The sequence below is a fragment of the Pelophylax lessonae genome (assembly GCF_965119305.1).
Source record: "Pelophylax lessonae genome assembly, chromosome: 11".
Taxonomy (NCBI): domain Eukaryota; kingdom Metazoa; phylum Chordata; class Amphibia; order Anura; family Ranidae; genus Pelophylax; species Pelophylax lessonae.
In genome coordinates, this window is record NC_138778.1 from 95,864,365 (window position 1) to 95,881,833 (window position 17,469).

The 17,469-nt window shown below is 45.6% G+C and overlaps 1 protein-coding gene across 1 annotated transcript in view; it reads right to left on the bottom strand.

Annotated features, from left to right (window-relative positions):
• The window catches only part of BRCA1 (BRCA1 DNA repair associated), a 413,307-nt gene that overhangs the window by 246,515 nt on the left and 149,323 nt on the right, over positions 1-17,469 (bottom strand). The window contains exon 11 of the mRNA XM_082271609.1: positions 1,615-1,700. Within this exon, the coding sequence (XP_082127735.1) occupies positions 1,615-1,700 (86 nt within the window). The remainder of the gene's footprint in view (positions 1-1,614; positions 1,701-17,469) is intronic.

The window sequence follows — 17,469 nt, forward strand, 5'->3', positions numbered from 1 at the left end:
GAGTCAGCCTGTCAGTGCTCAAACTATACGACACACACTGCATCAAATTGGTCTGCATGGCTGTCCTCTCAGAAGGAAACCACTTCTAAAGATGATGCACCAGAAAGCCCACAGTTTGCTGAAGACAAGCAGACTAAGGACATGGATTACTGGAACCATGTCCTGTGGTCTGATGAGACCAAGATAAACTTATTAGGTTCAGATGGTGTCAAGCGTGTGTGGCAGCAACAAGGTGAGGAGTACAAAGACAAATGTGTCTTGCCTACAGTCAAGCATGGTGGTGGGAGTGTCATGGTCTAGGGCTGCATGAGTGCTGCCGGCACTAGGGAGCTACAGTTCATTGAGGGAACCATGAATGCCAACATGTACTGTGACATAGTGAAGCAGAGCATGATCCCCTCCTTTCGGAGACTGGGCTGTAGGGCAGTATTCCAACATGATAACGATCCCAAACAAACCCCCGAGACAACCACTACCTTGCAAAAAAAGCTGAGAGTAAAGGTGATGGACTGGCTAAGCATGTCTCCAGACCTAAACCCTATTGAACATCTGTGGGGCATCCTCAAACAGAAGGTGGAGGAGAGCAAGGTTTCTAACATCCACCAGCTCCGTTATGTCGTCATGGAGGAGTGGAAGAGAACTCCAGTGGCAACCTGTGAAGCTCTGGTGAACTCCATGCCCAAGAGGGTTAAGGCAGTGCTGGAAAATAATAGTGGCCACGCAAAATATTTTCACTTAGGGGTGTACTCACTTTTGTTGCCAGCGGTTTAGACATTAATGGCTGTGTGTTGAGTTATTTTGAGGGGACAGCAAATTTACACTGTTATACAAGCTGCACACTCACTACTTTACATTGTAGCAAAGTGTCATTTCTTCAGTGTTGTCACATGAAAAGATATAATAAAATATTTACAAAAATGTTAGGGGTGTACTTACTTTTGTGAGATACTGTATATATATATATATATATACACATACACAGCTATGTAAACAAGGCTATTTTGAATGTTTAGTTTCAGTCTCTTTCATCTATGATAAACCAAGACATGCAGTTTTTAGGCAGGCTGTACAATTAGTAATAGCACTCAAAAACAGCACAACCAACAGAACTATGAGAATATTTCCATTTGTCCAAGCTACATGATGCACAACCAAGTAATTGGACCTTGTGTTAGTCTCCTATTTGAATAATGTACTCAACAAATAAAAAATAAAGCTCTACAGGAAATGGCTTTTACAACATCAACAAAAGTTTACAAAATGCTTTCAAACGTACTCAATTCAATGTACATAATTTACTGAATCAAAAAAGGGGGGTTTGAGCAGGATAGAATGCATTTATGACAATGACAGAGTAGGTTGATTGAAGGAGCTGTTTGTATGCAATCATCAACTTAATAAAAAACTGAAACAACACTGCCACCAAGTGGATAGGCCTTGTGACTGCATACCTAAAAACAATGTGGAGCTCACAAGTGCTCTAAAGTAATTACTCCCTTTTTAATCTATTTCCTTTCAACCCAACCTTTTATAAACGTCAGCAAAATATATATTTTTTTAAATAATAGGTCTAAAAGGCATTAAAAATGTAAATAATCTTGTAAATATCCATACCTGTGTACTAAATACATCACATTGAGAAGAGAGACCCGAGGAGTCCCCAGTGTGACTGGCTTCACTTTCACATTCAGAAACTTCATCTGTAAAGACAAAAATATCACAAGTGCTGCTAGTAAATGAAGTAGAAAAATGATAGGTATGCTGCCCAGTGGGCAATAAACAAAAGAACTATTCGAAGACAAAGAAAAAGTACATAGTTACATAGATAGACATTACTCTCCTTACAACCCTAACACCTAACTGAGAAACTGCCAATCCAACTTTAAGCTGGGTATACACAAGTAGAATTTCATTCAAATGTTCATACGGAAATCGTTGACAGAGAATTCTTTCCTGTCATCATTGAGAGAGTTCGTTTTTAAACAAATTTAACAATAACCTTTAAAATTTTGTTCAGACTTGCAATTTGAATGTACTCCCAGGCATATTAACCACTTAAGCCCCGGAAGATTTTACCCCCTTCCTGGCCAGGGCCTATTTTGCGATTCGGCACTGCGTGACTTTAACGGACAATTGCGCGGTCATGCGACGCTGTACCTAAACGTATTTGACGTCCTTTTTTTCCCACAAACAGAGCTTTCTTTTGGTGGTATTTGATCACCTGTGCGATTTTTTGATCATGCGCTATAAACAAAAAAAGAGTGTCAATTTTGCAAAAATAACAATATTTTTCACATTTTTTTATATGAAATTCCCCCCCAAAAAAATGTAAAAATCAAAATTTAACATTTTAGGCCAATTTGTTTTATGCTACCTATGTTTGGTGAAAAAAAAATCGCAAAAAGCGTATTTTGATTGGTTTGCGCAAAAGTTATTGTGTTTACTAACTAAGGGAAAGATTTTTGTCATTTTTTTTTTTAACGAGTAATGGCGGCGATCTGCGATTTTTTTTGCGGGACTGCGACATTGCGGCGGACAGATCGGACCCTTGACTGACATTTTTGACACTTTTGGGGTTACCAGTGACATTACTGCAGTAATCAGTGCTATACATATGCACTGTTACTGTAAAAATGACACTGGCAGTGAAGGAGTTAACTTTATTGGAGAGGGAGGGATTAAGTGTGTCCCTAGGGGCGTGATTCTAACTGTGATTGGCTGTGGCTACTAGTGTAAGAACAGAGATCAACGGTCCTACATAGCAGAACCGTTTGATCTCCATTCTTACACAGGGAAGAATGACAGGCGGCTTTGTTTACATTAGCCGCCTGCCTTTCTTCCGGTGTAACGGAAGATCACGAGTGACCGGCGGACATCGGGTCCACCGAGCACACGCGCGGGGGGGGGGGGTCCGTGACCACGCGGGAGCGCGCCTCCGGCGGCGCGCGCTCGCTCCCTAGACCCTCACAGGCTAGCGACGTAGCCCTACGTTGCTTTGCCTGTGAGGGGCTGACTGCCGACGTAAATTGTCGTGCGGCGGTCGGCAAGCGGTTAAACAGGTTTCATTACAATATGTACATTTTTTCCTGAATTAAAGCCATGTTTGAACTTCCGAGGTGGCCCTATAAAGTAGTTTTTTTTTTTTATGAGTGGCTTACAGTACTATTTTTTTTTTGCTTTGAGCTCTGGAAGTGTTGAATAGTGTGTTTGTAAATGATCCCTTAGAGGTGTGGGCTTTGAGGTCTGTTTACAATATTGGTTACTGTCATGCACGGGTGTTGCATTAATATGCGTTAGAGCTGCACGATTCTGGATAAAATGAGAATCGCAATTTTTTTGCTTAACCACTTCCATACAGAGCAGTTAGACACCCTTCCTGCCCAGACCAATTTTCAGCTTTCAGCACTCTCACACTTTGAATGACAATTGCTCAGTCATGCTACACTGTAACCAAACAAAATTTTTATCATTTTTTTCACACAAATAGAGCTTTCTTTTGGTGGTATTTGATCACAACTGGGGGTTTTTTTTTGTGATATATGCAAAAAAAAGAGCAAAAATTTTGCAAAAAAAACCACTTTTTTAGTTTCAATTATAAAATTTTGCAAAAAAATTAATTTTTCTTCATACATTTGGGCCAAAATGTATACTGCTACATGTCTCTGGTAAAATTAACCCAAATTAGTGTATATTATTTAGTCTGTGTGAAAGTTATTGAGTCTAGAAGCTATGGTACCAATTACTGAAAATTGATCACACCAGATGTACTGACTGCCTATCTCCTTTCTTGAGGCCCTGAAATGTCAGGACAGTACAAATACCGCCCAAATGACCCCTTTTTGTAAAGTAGACAGTCCAAGGTATTTAGTAAGAGGCATGGTGGGTTTTTTGAAGTTGTAATTTTTTCCCACAATTCTTGAGAAAATGAAGAAAAAATGTTTTTTTCTTTTTTTTTCCCATAAAGTTGTCAATTTATAAGCTATTTCTAACACATAGCATGTACACAGCAAAAATTACACCCAAAAATACATTCTGCTACTCCTTCCGAGTATGGTGATACCACATGTGTGAGACTTTTACACAGCCTGGCCACAAAAAGAGACTCCACGTCCAAGAAGCACCTTCAGGCGTTCTAGGAGCATAAATACACATAAAACTTTCTTACTACCTATCACACTTTTCAAGGCCCTAGAGCACCAATACAATGGAAAAGTCCACAAAATGACCCCATTTTGGAAAGCAAACACTCCAACGTATAATCTATGAGGCATTATGTGAAAATGTGGGAAACAAATGAAAACTTTTTTTTTTCACACAAAGTTGTCAATTTATAGGATATTTCTAACACATAGCATGTAAATAGCAAAAATTACACCCCAAAATACATTCTGCCACTCCTCCTGAGTATGGCAATACCACATGTGTGAGACTTTTTCACAGCCTAGCCATATAGAGGGGCCTAACATCCAAGGAGCATCATCATGCATCCTAGCCACTTGCCTAGGCCTATTTTTGACATTTGGTGTTTACAAGCTAAAATCAGTTGTTTTGCTAGAAAACTGCTTAGAACCCCCAAACATTATATATTTTTTTTAGCAGAGACCCTAGAGAATAAAATGGAGATTATTGCAATATTTTTTATCACACCGTATTTGCGCAGCGGTCTTCCAAACGCAATTTATTTGGAAAAAATTCACTTTTTTTAATTAAACAATAAGAAACCAGTAAAGTTAGCCCAATTTTTTTCCATAATGTGAAAGATAATGTTACGCCGAGTAAATAGATACCCAACATGTCATGTTTAAAAATTGCGCACGCTCACGGAATGGCGACAAACTTTGGTACTTAAAAATCCCCATAGGCGACCATTTAAAAATTTCTACAGGTTGCCATCTTTGAGTTACAGAGGAGGTCTAGGGCTCAAATTATTCCCCTTGCTCTAACGATCGTGGCGATACCTCACATGTGTGGTTTGAACACCGTTTACATATGTGGGCGGGGTTTCTGTATGCGTTCGCTTCTGCGCGCGAGCTCACGGGGACAGGGCGCTTTCATTTTTTTTTTTTTACTATTTATTTTATTTATTATTTTTTATTTTTACACTGTTTAAAAAAAAAAAATTGATCATTTTTATTTCTATTAAAAGGAATGTAAACATTCCTCGTAATAGAAATAGGCACGACAGGACCTCTTTTTTTGTGAGATCTGGGGTCAAAAAGTCCTCAGATCTCACAAGTACACTAAAAGATAGAAAAAAAAAAAAATTATTATATAAAATGAAAAAAAAAAAAAAAAAAGGACCTTTAAACCGGTTGCTAGGCAACAACATTTTCCGTAGCTCCGGTCCTCCAAGACCATAGAGTCAAGTGAGGGCAAGCTTGCCCTCACTCGACATCCTGTCTGTGAGGATCTGGGACCGGATCGTTCTCCCCGCTGCCGGCGGGTCCGGTAAGCGGGGAAAAGGACCGGAACGCGGCGGGAGGGGGGGCGCCTCTTCCGCCATCCCGGAAGAGTGATCCCACGGTGAATCCGCCACTGGGACCACCCTTATCGGAAAGCCAACCGTCCACCGTTTAAAAAAATACCAGGGTTATGGCAGCTATCTGCTGCCATAACACCGGTATTTAGGTTTAAACGGAGGACGTATATAAACCTTTTTGGACTTGGACATGGTGGCTGTATGAAGGGTGACAGGTACTCAGGTACTTTGTTGGGCAGGTGACAGGTACTCTGGTACTGATGAGCAGGTGGCAGGTACTCGGGTACTCCGATAGGCAGGTGACAGGTACTCGGGTACTCTGATGGGCAGGTGACAGGCAGGTGATAGGTACTGATGAGTAGTACTGATACTGATAGGTGATACTGTACTGATGGGTACTGATGATCAGTACTGATACGTGATAGGTACTGATGAGTACTGATGAGTAGTGATGGGTACTGATGAGCAGGCGGCAAGTACTCGGGTACTTCAGGCGTCAGGTACTCTGATGAGCAGGTGGAAGGTACTCGGGTACTCTGATGGGTAGGTGACAGGTACTCAGGTACTCTGATGACGGGTACTCTGTTGACAGGTACTCAAAGTACCAGAGTACCTGTCATCAGAGTACCCGAGTACCTGTCATCAGAGTACCCGAGTACCCGTCATCAGAGTACCCGAGTACCCGTCATCAGAGTACCCGAGAACCCGTCATCAGAGTACCCGAGAACCCGTCATCAGAGTACCCGAGAACCCGTCATCAGAGTACCCGAGTACCCGTCATCAGAGTACCCAAGTACCCGTCATCAGAGTACCCAAGTACCCGTCATCAGAGTACCCGAGTACCCGTCATCAGAGTACCCGAGTACCTGTCATCAGAGTACCCGAGAACCTGTCATCAAAGTACCCGAGAACCTGTCATCAGAGTACCCGAGTACCCGTCATCAGAGTACCCGAGTACCTGTCATCAGAGTACCCGAGTACCTGTCATCAGAGTACCCGAGTACCTGTCACCAGCCCATCAGAGTACCCGAGTACCTGTCATCTGAGTAGCTGATGGGCTGGTGACAGGTACTCGGGTACTTTGATGGGCTAGTGACAGGTGCTCTTTATTGGGGGGGGGGGCAATCAGTGTGTTTGGGGTGCACTGTAATTGGTAACTAGCTGTTACCACACTCTCTTCCTCACACAGGATCAGTGTGTGAGGAGGAGAACACGGTGACAGCTAGTTACCGTGTTCTCTGTTGACATTTGTGACCGGCTGTGATTGGACACAGCCGGTCACGTGGTAAAGAGCCAATTTCATTGGCTCTTTACCTAGATCGGGGATCGACTCTGTCCCCCCGGGGGCGCGCATTGCAGAGAGAACGAGCGGCTCGTGCTGGAGCCGCTCATGTGATCGGCTGTGATTGACACAGCCGATCACATGGTAAACAGCCAATTTCTATTGGCTGTTTACCTTGATCAGGGATGGGCTATGTCCGAGGGACGAGCCTAACCCCCGATCGCCGCGCTGCGCGCCCCCGGGGGCGCGCAGTAGAGGTAAGATCCGGGCGACGTCATATGACGGCGGCCCGGATCCTTACAACCACTTTGCCGACGTCATTTTACATGACTCGGTATGGAAGTGGTTAAAATAATTCTCGGCATAACATCATCTTTCACATTATACAAAACAATTGGGATAACTTTATGGTTTAGCGTTTTTTTTTTAATTAACTGAAGTGTATTTTTTCCCCAAAAAAATTGCGTTTGAAAGACCGCTGCGCAAATACGGTGTGACAAAGTATTGCATGACCACCATTTTATTCTCTAGTGTCTCTGCTAAAAAATATATATACTGTTTGCGGGTTTTAAGTAATTTTCTAGCAAAAAATACTGACTTTAACTTCTAAGCAACAAATGTCAGAAAAGGGCTTTGTCTTTAAGTGGTTAGCCTGACCTTATTTACAGACTGACGTTCATCCCTTTGATCTAAAAGAACAAAACGTCACAATGTTTCTTTTTATCTCTCAGCGCTGAGCAAAGTTGTGATAAATTTTGCCAGCTATTTTTATTTTATTTGACAGCTGTAAGCACGGAACTGTGCTGCACTGTTACATGAATCGTGGAAATGCTGGATTAGGTTCGTGAGGGGGTTTAAATCGAGAATAACCGTGCCGCTCTAATGTGTGTGCAGTCCCATTCATGTCTATTAGGACACAGCAGCTGCACAAATACAGCCGCTACTCCAAATATGGCATCAAGGTGGGTGGTGGTGCATGTCCCCATACTTACTCTGGATGCGTTTGTGGCCTTGCATCTGCACCAGAGTCATATAGGTAGCAGAGCCTATGTCTGTGCAGCCGCTGCTTTCCAATAGACACCTATATGACTGCGGGTATGGGGATGGCACAGGTGTTGAATTGACCAGTAAAACATGGCAATGCACAGGGCATGGATCAAAGCGCCCCATGTGAATGAAGGTTCATGGTCCTTTCACACAGTCATCTGTTCAGTCATGTTTTTGCTTTAAAATAAGAATGTATTCAGTTTACATGATTTTACATCAGTTTGTACATCTATCTTCACTTCAGTTTACATCAGTCTACATCCGTTTTTGTATCTTTTTTTTTTTTTTTGCTGCTGCAGAAATCAATCATAGGTGACAAAAGTATATAAAAAAAAAAAAAAAACTTCTACCACACAGACAGTTAGTTCAGTCAGGATCTTTCTGAAAAACTGACAGATCCGGACTGCACGCCCGTGTAAAAGAACCCTTAGAATTAAGTGTAATTTCCCATCCTGCTCTTTTGAATTTTCTCATCACTACAGTTGAAGTTGTCAGATGAGAGCGATGGGGAAGTCTCACTGGCAGAATCAGGGTCAATATACGAACCTGCAAAGAGCAGTTGCTCCCTGACAGATAGCTCCGACAATGGAGGGGTCCCTTCCAAGGTCAGGCGTACCCGACCCCGCTCTGGAGTTGCTGAGGTGCAGAGATCACAGGGTGCTTGTATGCAGCAGAGTGTTGGTACTAGTGCCGCTCAAACTTCTGGTGAACTGGCAAGCACCAGCGGCCTAGTACACCCTGGTCGTAGACAAACCAGCAATGCAGTAACACTTGGTGATGTGGCGAGTTCCATCAGTGCAGTTCAAACTGGTGGGGTGGCTAGCACAAGTAGTGGCCAGCAGCCACCGAGAATTTAAACACAGGCCCGTAGAGCCCATAGTGTCCTCCCTGATGCGCTGGAATATCCTAATTGGCAGTCCACAGATTCTACAGCGCCTGTACTTCCCCCATTCACTGCCCAACCCGGAATTCAGGTGGAAACAGCCAATTTTAATTCCCTTGACTTTTACAAGCGGTTTTTCACAGAAGATCTTTACAATCTATTGTGGACCAAAGCAATTTATATGCTGGTCAATTCATCGCCACACATCCAAATTCGTCCCTTGCCAGAGAATTCGGCTGGAAACCTATAACTTTTCTGGGCCTATTCCTCATCATGGGCATAATTAAAAGGAGTGAACTGCGGTCATAATGGTCCACTAACACAGTCCTCCATATGCGTGTGTTCTCTGCTGCCATGGCCAGGGGGAGATACGAGCAAATTCTGCGGTTCATGCACTTCAGTGACAATGAACTCTGTCGTCCACGGGGAGACCCTAGAACAAAATTCGGCCCCTCGTAAACCACTTCAATCAGCAGTTTGCAGCCTTGTTTACCACCCAACAAGTTGTTGATGAGTCCCTGATTACGTTTTCTGGCTGTCTTGCTTTCAAGCAGTTTATACCCAGCAAGCGTGCCAGGTATGGGGTCAAGCTGTATAAGCTCTGTGACAGGGCCACAGGCTATAGTTAGTTTTCGCGTTTACGAGGGTAAAGATAGCAATGTGGAGCCCCCCAACTGCCCAGATTACATAGGGAGCAGTGTCAAGTTTGTGCGGGACTTGGTGTCACCCTTATTCGGAAAGGGGTACCATTTGTACGTGGACAATTTTTATTCGGGCGTGCCACTTTTTAGGCATCTTTAATTTCAAATCGGCGCATGTGGCTGTCTTAGTCAGGGGGAGAAAGCCTGTTTGAAAACTGACAAATTGCTTGCAGTGAAATGGAGGGATACACGGAATGCTTTTGTTCTGTCCTCCATTCACGCAGACACGACGGTCCAAATTTCCACGGCAGCTGGTGTTTTGGAGAAGCCCCTCTGTGTCCATGACTACAACCTTAATATGGGAAGGGTGGACCTCAACGATCAGCTTTTATCACCGTACTTAGTTGCCCATAAAGTCAGAGACTGGTACAAAAAAAAAGTGTCTGTTTATTTATTCCAATTGGCTTTGCTGAATGCTTTTGTGCTATACAAAGCGTCAGGACAAACTGGATCCTTCCTACAATTCCAGGTTGAGATCATTGGAGTCTACCTGTATCCAGGAGGTGCTCCTGCCCAACTTCCCCTACCAGATGCAGTGAGCCGGATGCATGAGAGGCATTTTCCATATGCCCTGCTGAGTACCCTTACCCAAAGATACCCCCAAAGAAGATGTCAGGTCTGTAGGAAGCACGGATTTAGGTGTGACATCCGCACTTATTGTCCCTCCTGTCCAGACCAACCTGGTCTCTGCATCGGGGAATGTTTCGAACGCTACCACACACTAGTGGAGTATTAGCATAGGGTATAGCATGGCACAGTCTAGGGCACACTTACACAGGGTCTCGAAAGATGTTAGATGGCTATTGTCATTTTGAGAGACCCTAAGCTGGAATGTTACTTACAGTTGAAGAAAAAAAAAATGTAAAAAAAGTTACAAAAAATTCCAAAAAAAAAAACCAAAATAAAAAAGTCAAAAATAGTTGTTGTTTGAGTTATTTTTCTGTTCTTACTCTGCTCTTCTATTTCTACTTTTACTGATTTTCATTGGTAACCATTTTTTACTTTTCAGGTACCAATGTAATGTTTTATGTTTACTGTTCTATTAACCAGTTTGCCTTGCAGGTACACCCATCAGCTGCCACACTGATTTATATATATTCTGACACAAACAGCGTTTGCGTTCAGCATATATTAAAATCTATGATGGCAGTGCTGTAGGAGGCGATTTCAACACCCCTGTCAAAAAAAATTAGGTATACATGGCTTTCATTGTGTATACCCATCATTAGAAAAATGGGTTGGATGATTTGGGCAGCTAATGATTTGGGCGGCTAATGATAGGTATACTACACATTTTCTGGGGGATCGATGTGGATGAAGGATTCTGTTATGTTCTCTTTTTTTCGTTCAGCCCACAGGAAGCATGAAAAAAAAAAAAAACCTACAATATATGCCAAACAAGGACCAGCAATGTACTGGTACGTTGCTGGACTTTGAGTGGTTCTACCAGGATGATGCCTGCAGATTTAGGCATCATCTTGGTATTGTTTTTTACAGCCAGCAGTCGGCTTACATGTAAAAGGGATCCTAGTGGATAATTAGCCGCTAGACTGCTTTTAAAAAAAAATTTAATTTTCCCGAAACTTAGGGCAAAATATAAAATACTCCATGGACTCAACATGCCTCTCAGCAATTAGCTTTGGATGTCTACTTGCCAAAAAGGGGTAATTTGAGGGGTGATTGAACTGTCCTGGCATTTTATGCTCAATCTTAGCCACACATCACCTACTCTTCTAACCACTTGAAGACCAAGCTTTTTCTGTGACTTTTTGTTCAATATTTGTTTTTTTACTAGAAAATTACTTTGAACCCCCAAACATTATATATTTTTTTTTAAAGCAGAAACCCTACAGAACAAAATGGTGGATGTTGGAATTTGTTTCGTCACATGAATAAATAATTTTCCCAAAACTTGTGGCAAAATATAAAATATTCCATGGACTCACCATGCCTCTCAGCAAATAGCTTGGAGTGTCTACTTTGCAAAATGGGGTCATTTGGGGGGGGGGGGGGGGGGTTTGTGCTATCTTGAATTTTCAGGGCCTCCAAAACCGTGATAGGTAGTGAGAAAGTGCAATGAGCAATTTATGCCCTTTGAAATTCTGAAGGTGCTGATTGGTTTTCGGGGTCCCGTACACAGCTGTGCTCCCAAAAAGTCTCACACATGTGGTATCCCGGTACTCAGGAGAAGCAGAAGAATTTATTTTGTTGTGTAATTACACATATACCCATGGCATGCGTGAGCAATATATCATTTCAATGACAACTTTGTGTAAAAAATAATTTTTATTTTTTTTTAGTCATTTTTCCAATACCTGTGACAAAAATGGGCTCAACACGCCTCTCAGGACATTCTTTAGGATGTCTACTTTACAAAAAGTGGTAATATGGGGGGGGGGGGGTTGTACTGCCCTGCCATTTTAGCACTTCAAGAAATGAGATAGGCAGTCAGAAAGTAAAAGCTGCATAAATTCCAGTATTTATACCATAGTTTGTAGACGCTATAACTTTTGCGCAAACCAATTAAAATACGCTTGAGTTTTTTTTTTTGTCAAAGACATGTAGCCAAATACATTTTGGCCAAAATATAGGACACAAATTGAGTATATTGGATATTTTTTAAAAGACAAAGTAGAAAATGTAATTTTTTTCTCAAAATTTTCGCTCATTTTTTATTAATATTGCACAAAATAAAAAGCGCAGAGGTGAGCAACCACCAAAAGAAAGCTCTGTTTGCGGGAACAAAAGGACGTAGATTTTGTTTGGGTACAGCATTGCATGACTGCGCAATTGCCAGTTAAAGTCACAAGGCTAACTATTAGCCAACCAGGCAACAGGGGATCAACCAAACAACTGGAGCCCACCTGAAAAAAACAACACACCCCTAAAGAGGATCAGGTCCTCTTAAACAGCAGCCTGCAAGACCTTGCAGCCAAAAGAAGCATCCGCAGATGCCAACACATCCACTTTATAAAACTTTGTAAAAGTGTGTACCGACGACCATGGCCGCCTTGCAAAACTGCATCACTGACGCCTGATGACGGAAAGCCCAGGAGGCACCAAGCGCCCGAGTAGAATGCGCATTGAAAGGGAAAGGAGGAACCTGACCCCTGATGGAATAGGCCCTTAACCACCGCCTGTCTGATCCATCTGGAAATGGTTGCAGAGGAAGTGGACAACCCTTTTCGAGGTCCATTCGTGAGCACAAAGAGAGTCTGACTTCCTGAAAGACTCTGAAGCTGCCTGGTACAACCTAATTACCCGGACCACATCCATGGCATGCAAAGCAATTTCCATCAGATGTTTAGGCCTTGGACACAGAGAAGGCAGAACAATGTCTTCATTCAAATAAAAATAAGAGACAACCTTTGGAAGGAATGGGGCGAAGAACCACCTTATCCCTGTGAATCACCAAGTAAGGTGAATGACAAGATAAGGCCGCCAGTTCCAATGCCCTGCACACAGAGGTGACAGAGGCACTAAAAAGGCCACCTTCCGGGACAGCGTAAGCAAGGGAATCTCCCAAATATTTTCAAAGGGAGGCTTCTGTAGTGCTGAAAGCACCAAAATAATATCCCAAGGCGGCAGCGGAGCCCGCACTGGAGGAACCGAATGTTCGAACACCCTGAAGAAAGGTACGCACCAGGGAGTGTGTGGGCAAAGGTCATTGGAAGAAGACCACCAAAGCCGACACCTGGCCCTTGATGGTATTCAAGGCCAATGTCTGTTCAACCCCCCCATTGAAGGAAGGTCAAGATCCGAGCCACCGAGAAGGAGCAAAGAAGAACCCTAAGAGACTCACACCACGCAATGTAGGTCTTCCACGTATGATGGTAGATCTTCCTAGAGGTAGATTTCCTAGCTTTCAACAGTGGAGGAATCACTGACTCAGATAAACCCCTATCCTTCAGCACCTGGCGTTCAACAGCAAAGCCGTCAAAGCCAGCGACTGTAAATCAGGATGGAAGATCGGTCCTTGGGACAGCAAATCCTCCATGAGAGGAAGCTGCCAAGGAACGTTGGCGACCAGCGGCACCAGATCGGCATATCAAGCCCAGTGAGGCATGGCCAGTCCAGAGCCACTGGCAGGAATCCCTTCTGCCTCGATCCTGTGTAGCAGTCTGGGCAGAAACTTGAGAGGAGGGAAGATGTAAATCAGATGATACTGACCCCACCGGGCCACCAGCGCGTCTGTTGCGTCTTGAACCGAGACACCAACAGATCCACCTCGGGGGTGCCCCACTAGGGAGACAGCTGACGAAAAACCTCCAGATGAAGGGACCACACCCCGTGGTCAAACACCTGCCGACTGAGGTAATCCGCCAGCCAATTTTCCACCCCGGGAATGTGTAAAGCAGAGAGGGCTGGAACGCACTGTTCTGCCCACCTTAGAATGCTGGCTACCTCCAGAGCCACCAGGAAACTTCTTGTGCCCCCTTGGTAATTGACATAAGCCACCGCCGTTGCATTGTCCGATTAAATGCGCACTGGACAACCCTGAAGACAATCCGTCCAATGATCTAGACACAGTCTGATCGCCCCGGAGTTCCAAGACATTGATCGGGAGTCTGGTATCTTCCAGTGTCCAGATCCCCTGAGCAGAATGCTTGCCGAGGACGCCTCTCCATGCCGGACAGGCTGGCATCCGAGAGGACCACTGTCCAAAACAAGTGGAGGAAGGATTTTCCCAGCTGAAGTGCCAGAGAAGGAAGCCACCATATCAGGGGCTCCTTCGTGCCCGGGATCGAGCCGGATCGGATTGTCCAGAGACTGCGGAGTCTTGTCCCATTTGGTCAGAATTTCCCTTTGCAGGGACCTTGTATGGAACTGTGCAAACGGAACCGCCTCGAAGGTAGACACCATCAGGCCCAGCACCCGCATGCAAGTCCGGAGGGATGACTATTTGTTGGACAGCAGGAGGCAAATTGCTGCCTGCAATTTCTGGAGTTTGTCCAGAGGAAGGAAGCACTCTGGCTAAGGACGAGCCCAGAGTCAGGCCCAGGTAGTTCAGCTTTGTGGACGGAACCAGAGCAGACTTCTGAAAATTCAGAATCTAGCCAAACTCCCGCAGAGGTTATGTTGTGATCTTCAGGTTCTCAACCAGAGCAGAGGGAGACACCGCTCGCAGAAGGAGATCATCCAAGTAGCCAAATACTGCGATCCCCCATTGGCGTAGCAAAGCTAGCACCGGGGGCTAACACTTTTGTGAAGCCCCGAGGAGCAGACGCGAGACTAAAGGATAACGCCTTAAACTGCTAATGCTCCTCTCCCACAGCAAAGTGGAGAAAACACTAGTAACTGGCATATATAGGAATGTGAAGGTAGGCATCCTTGAAATCGATAGAGGCGAGGAAATCCACCTGACGCAGGATGCCACCACCGTTCGAAAAGACTCCATTCTGAACTTCTGTAACCGCACAAAGCAGTTTAGCGCCTTGAGGTCCAGGACTGGACACACTTTGCCCTCCTTCCTGGGAACTGTGAACAGGTTTGAGTAAAAATCATGAAAACATTCTGAGGTCGGAACCAGGACAATCACCCCTTGAAGGAACAAGTCTTGTACCGCCCCAAACAGGCTCTGTAAGCGGTCTGGGGAAAGACACAAGTTGGAAGGATAGAACCTTGCCAGGGGACAAGAGTGAAACTCGATATTGTAGTCGGACCAAATGACTTTGTGGACCCACTTGTTTTGCACCCGGTAAGTCCACGGGTCCGGAAACCAGCGAAGACGTCCCCCCCCCCCCCGATAGGGGTGAGGGCACACCTTCATGCAGAAGGAGCCTTGTCCACGGGTCTGGAGAAGCCCGATCTTGACTTGCCAGACCAGGTTAGTTTGGATCCTTCAGAAGAGGCCCTGAAAGGCTTTGATCCCTTGTCAGTCGACCCTGAGTGACAAAAAAGGAGGACCCACGTCTACGACAAAGTTCCTTGCCCTTAGTAGCCTGCGGAAGAAAAGTACTCTTCCCCCCTCTGTGAGACCTTTAATGATGTTATCCAGCGTAACTCCAAACAGGCAATCTCTTTGAAAAGGAAGATCAGTCAAGGCCTTTTTTTTTAAATCTAATCCGCGGACCAACACTTGAGCCAAAAGACACGCCGAATGGACACTGTCAAAACAGAGAAGCAAGCCATCAGGGGAGCCGCATCCAAAGAGGCATTACAGATCAACTGCAGCCCCTGTACCAGCTGGTGCGCCAGCTCGGCAAAGGCAGGGGGGAGCTGTTCCCCCTTCAGGTCACGGTGTAGGAGCTTAGCCCACTCGGCCAGAGTTTGCGACACTAGGGCAACGGTAAATACCGACCGGCCTCATTGTCAAACCAGCCAGAGTGTGGGCCAAAGCCTCCGCCTTCCGGTCAGCCAGATCCTTAAATGCCGGGGACGCTTCAACCAGAATCATGGTTGCCTTGTTTAATCTGGAAACCAGACGGTCCACCAATGGTGGAACAGTCCACTTCTTAAGAAGGGACTCCTCATAGGAGGAACGCCTAGTATAGCGCTTAGGGACCACATAGGGACGCTTTGGTCCTCCCTACTCTTTACTGACAATTCTGTCAAAATAGGCAGAGAAAGGAAACACTTTTGCCACTTTGGATGGCTTGTGAGTGCCAAAGAGCACCTGCGCCTCCGTTGCAGCTTCAGCTGCATCCTCCATCTTCAGGGTCTCATGCACAGATACATTCAGGGCATCCACCAGCGCCTTTTCTTGCACGGTCGCAGACGTGGAGAAATCATCCTCACTATCAGAGGATTCCAGGCACGTGGTTGCAGACACAGCAAGGTGACCCATGTCCGCAGCGGCCGAATCAGATTCAGGATCGATGAGACAGATGAGGCAGGGGAAGGCAGGGTGGGGCGCTTTTTGCTAGACCGTCCCCGCAAGCAACCTCCACCAGGGACACAAGGGACTCCAGGACCGTCGTCAGTGGATGCATCGATGGATGGTTGAGACCCAGAGGGCCCTGCAGCCTCAGAGTGGGGATCAGGTGGGGAGACATGCTCCAAAAACTCCATAATTTACCAGGGGGACCCCACAAAAAGTGGAAAAACACTGCTAAGGGACAACCCTCCCTGCGCTGGCAGCACCACCCGGTCGCCAGGCACAAAGACAAAGCACCAAGCAATCCTAAGCAGAGAGGGAGAGGACCCAACTAGACTCACCACCCACAGAAAACAGGCATCTGCAGCCACCAGAATTTGCACTACACATGCCGTGATCAGGAAGTAAAATGATCCAGGAGTTAGCACCAGGAGATGAGGAGGGGCACCCACTGCCGAAATTGCTGCACACAGGGCTCCACTGTCATGGCCGCCACTATTTCCAATGGCAAACCACAAAAATGGCCGCCGGACTACACAAACATGGCCTGGCCACTGTGTATAGAAAACACACAGGCTTCAAAAATATGGTGGCACCACGAGGCTTACAGGGACCAGGCCTCAAAGACAGATCCAGGCAGGACAGGGGGCCCTGGCAGGAGTCCTCACAAGGTAAAACCCCAACCCCCATGGACAGACGATTGTCTGGTCGCAGGTGGCAGACCCCTGGCCCCCATCACCAGTTAGCACAATGCCCTCATCCCAGGAAAGTGGCCAGACCCCCTAAACTGCCCCAGCATGGGGGGGGGGGGCAGTATGAGGGACTTGGCAAGGGGAGGTGCCTGGGAGAAGGAGTGGAACCCAGGGGCCTGACTGTCCCAGGGTGGGGCCCACGTCCACCCCAAAACCCTCCAGGGGGAGATGGGGGACAGCTACTCACCATAAAAGGAACCAGGCGGGCATCGCTCCAGACAGAACCCCACGCCATTGAAATGAGGGGCTGTCGGCCAGGAGGGACGCTGCGACTCGGCCCGAGACCAGGTTGTATGTGACTTCGTGAGGCGTTTACCTCGCAGGCCACCCCCTGTCCGGTGGGGCTATGTTACGGCCAACCTATCACAGAGCTAAGGTCTGTGCGCGCTCGCTGGCCAGACTGGAGTGACCACTGGATCTAGATTATCCAGCCCATCGCTCAGTCCAGCAGTTGATTGTAGATCTCACAGGAAAAAATCCAGCGAAAAAATGTTCTATCTTAAACATT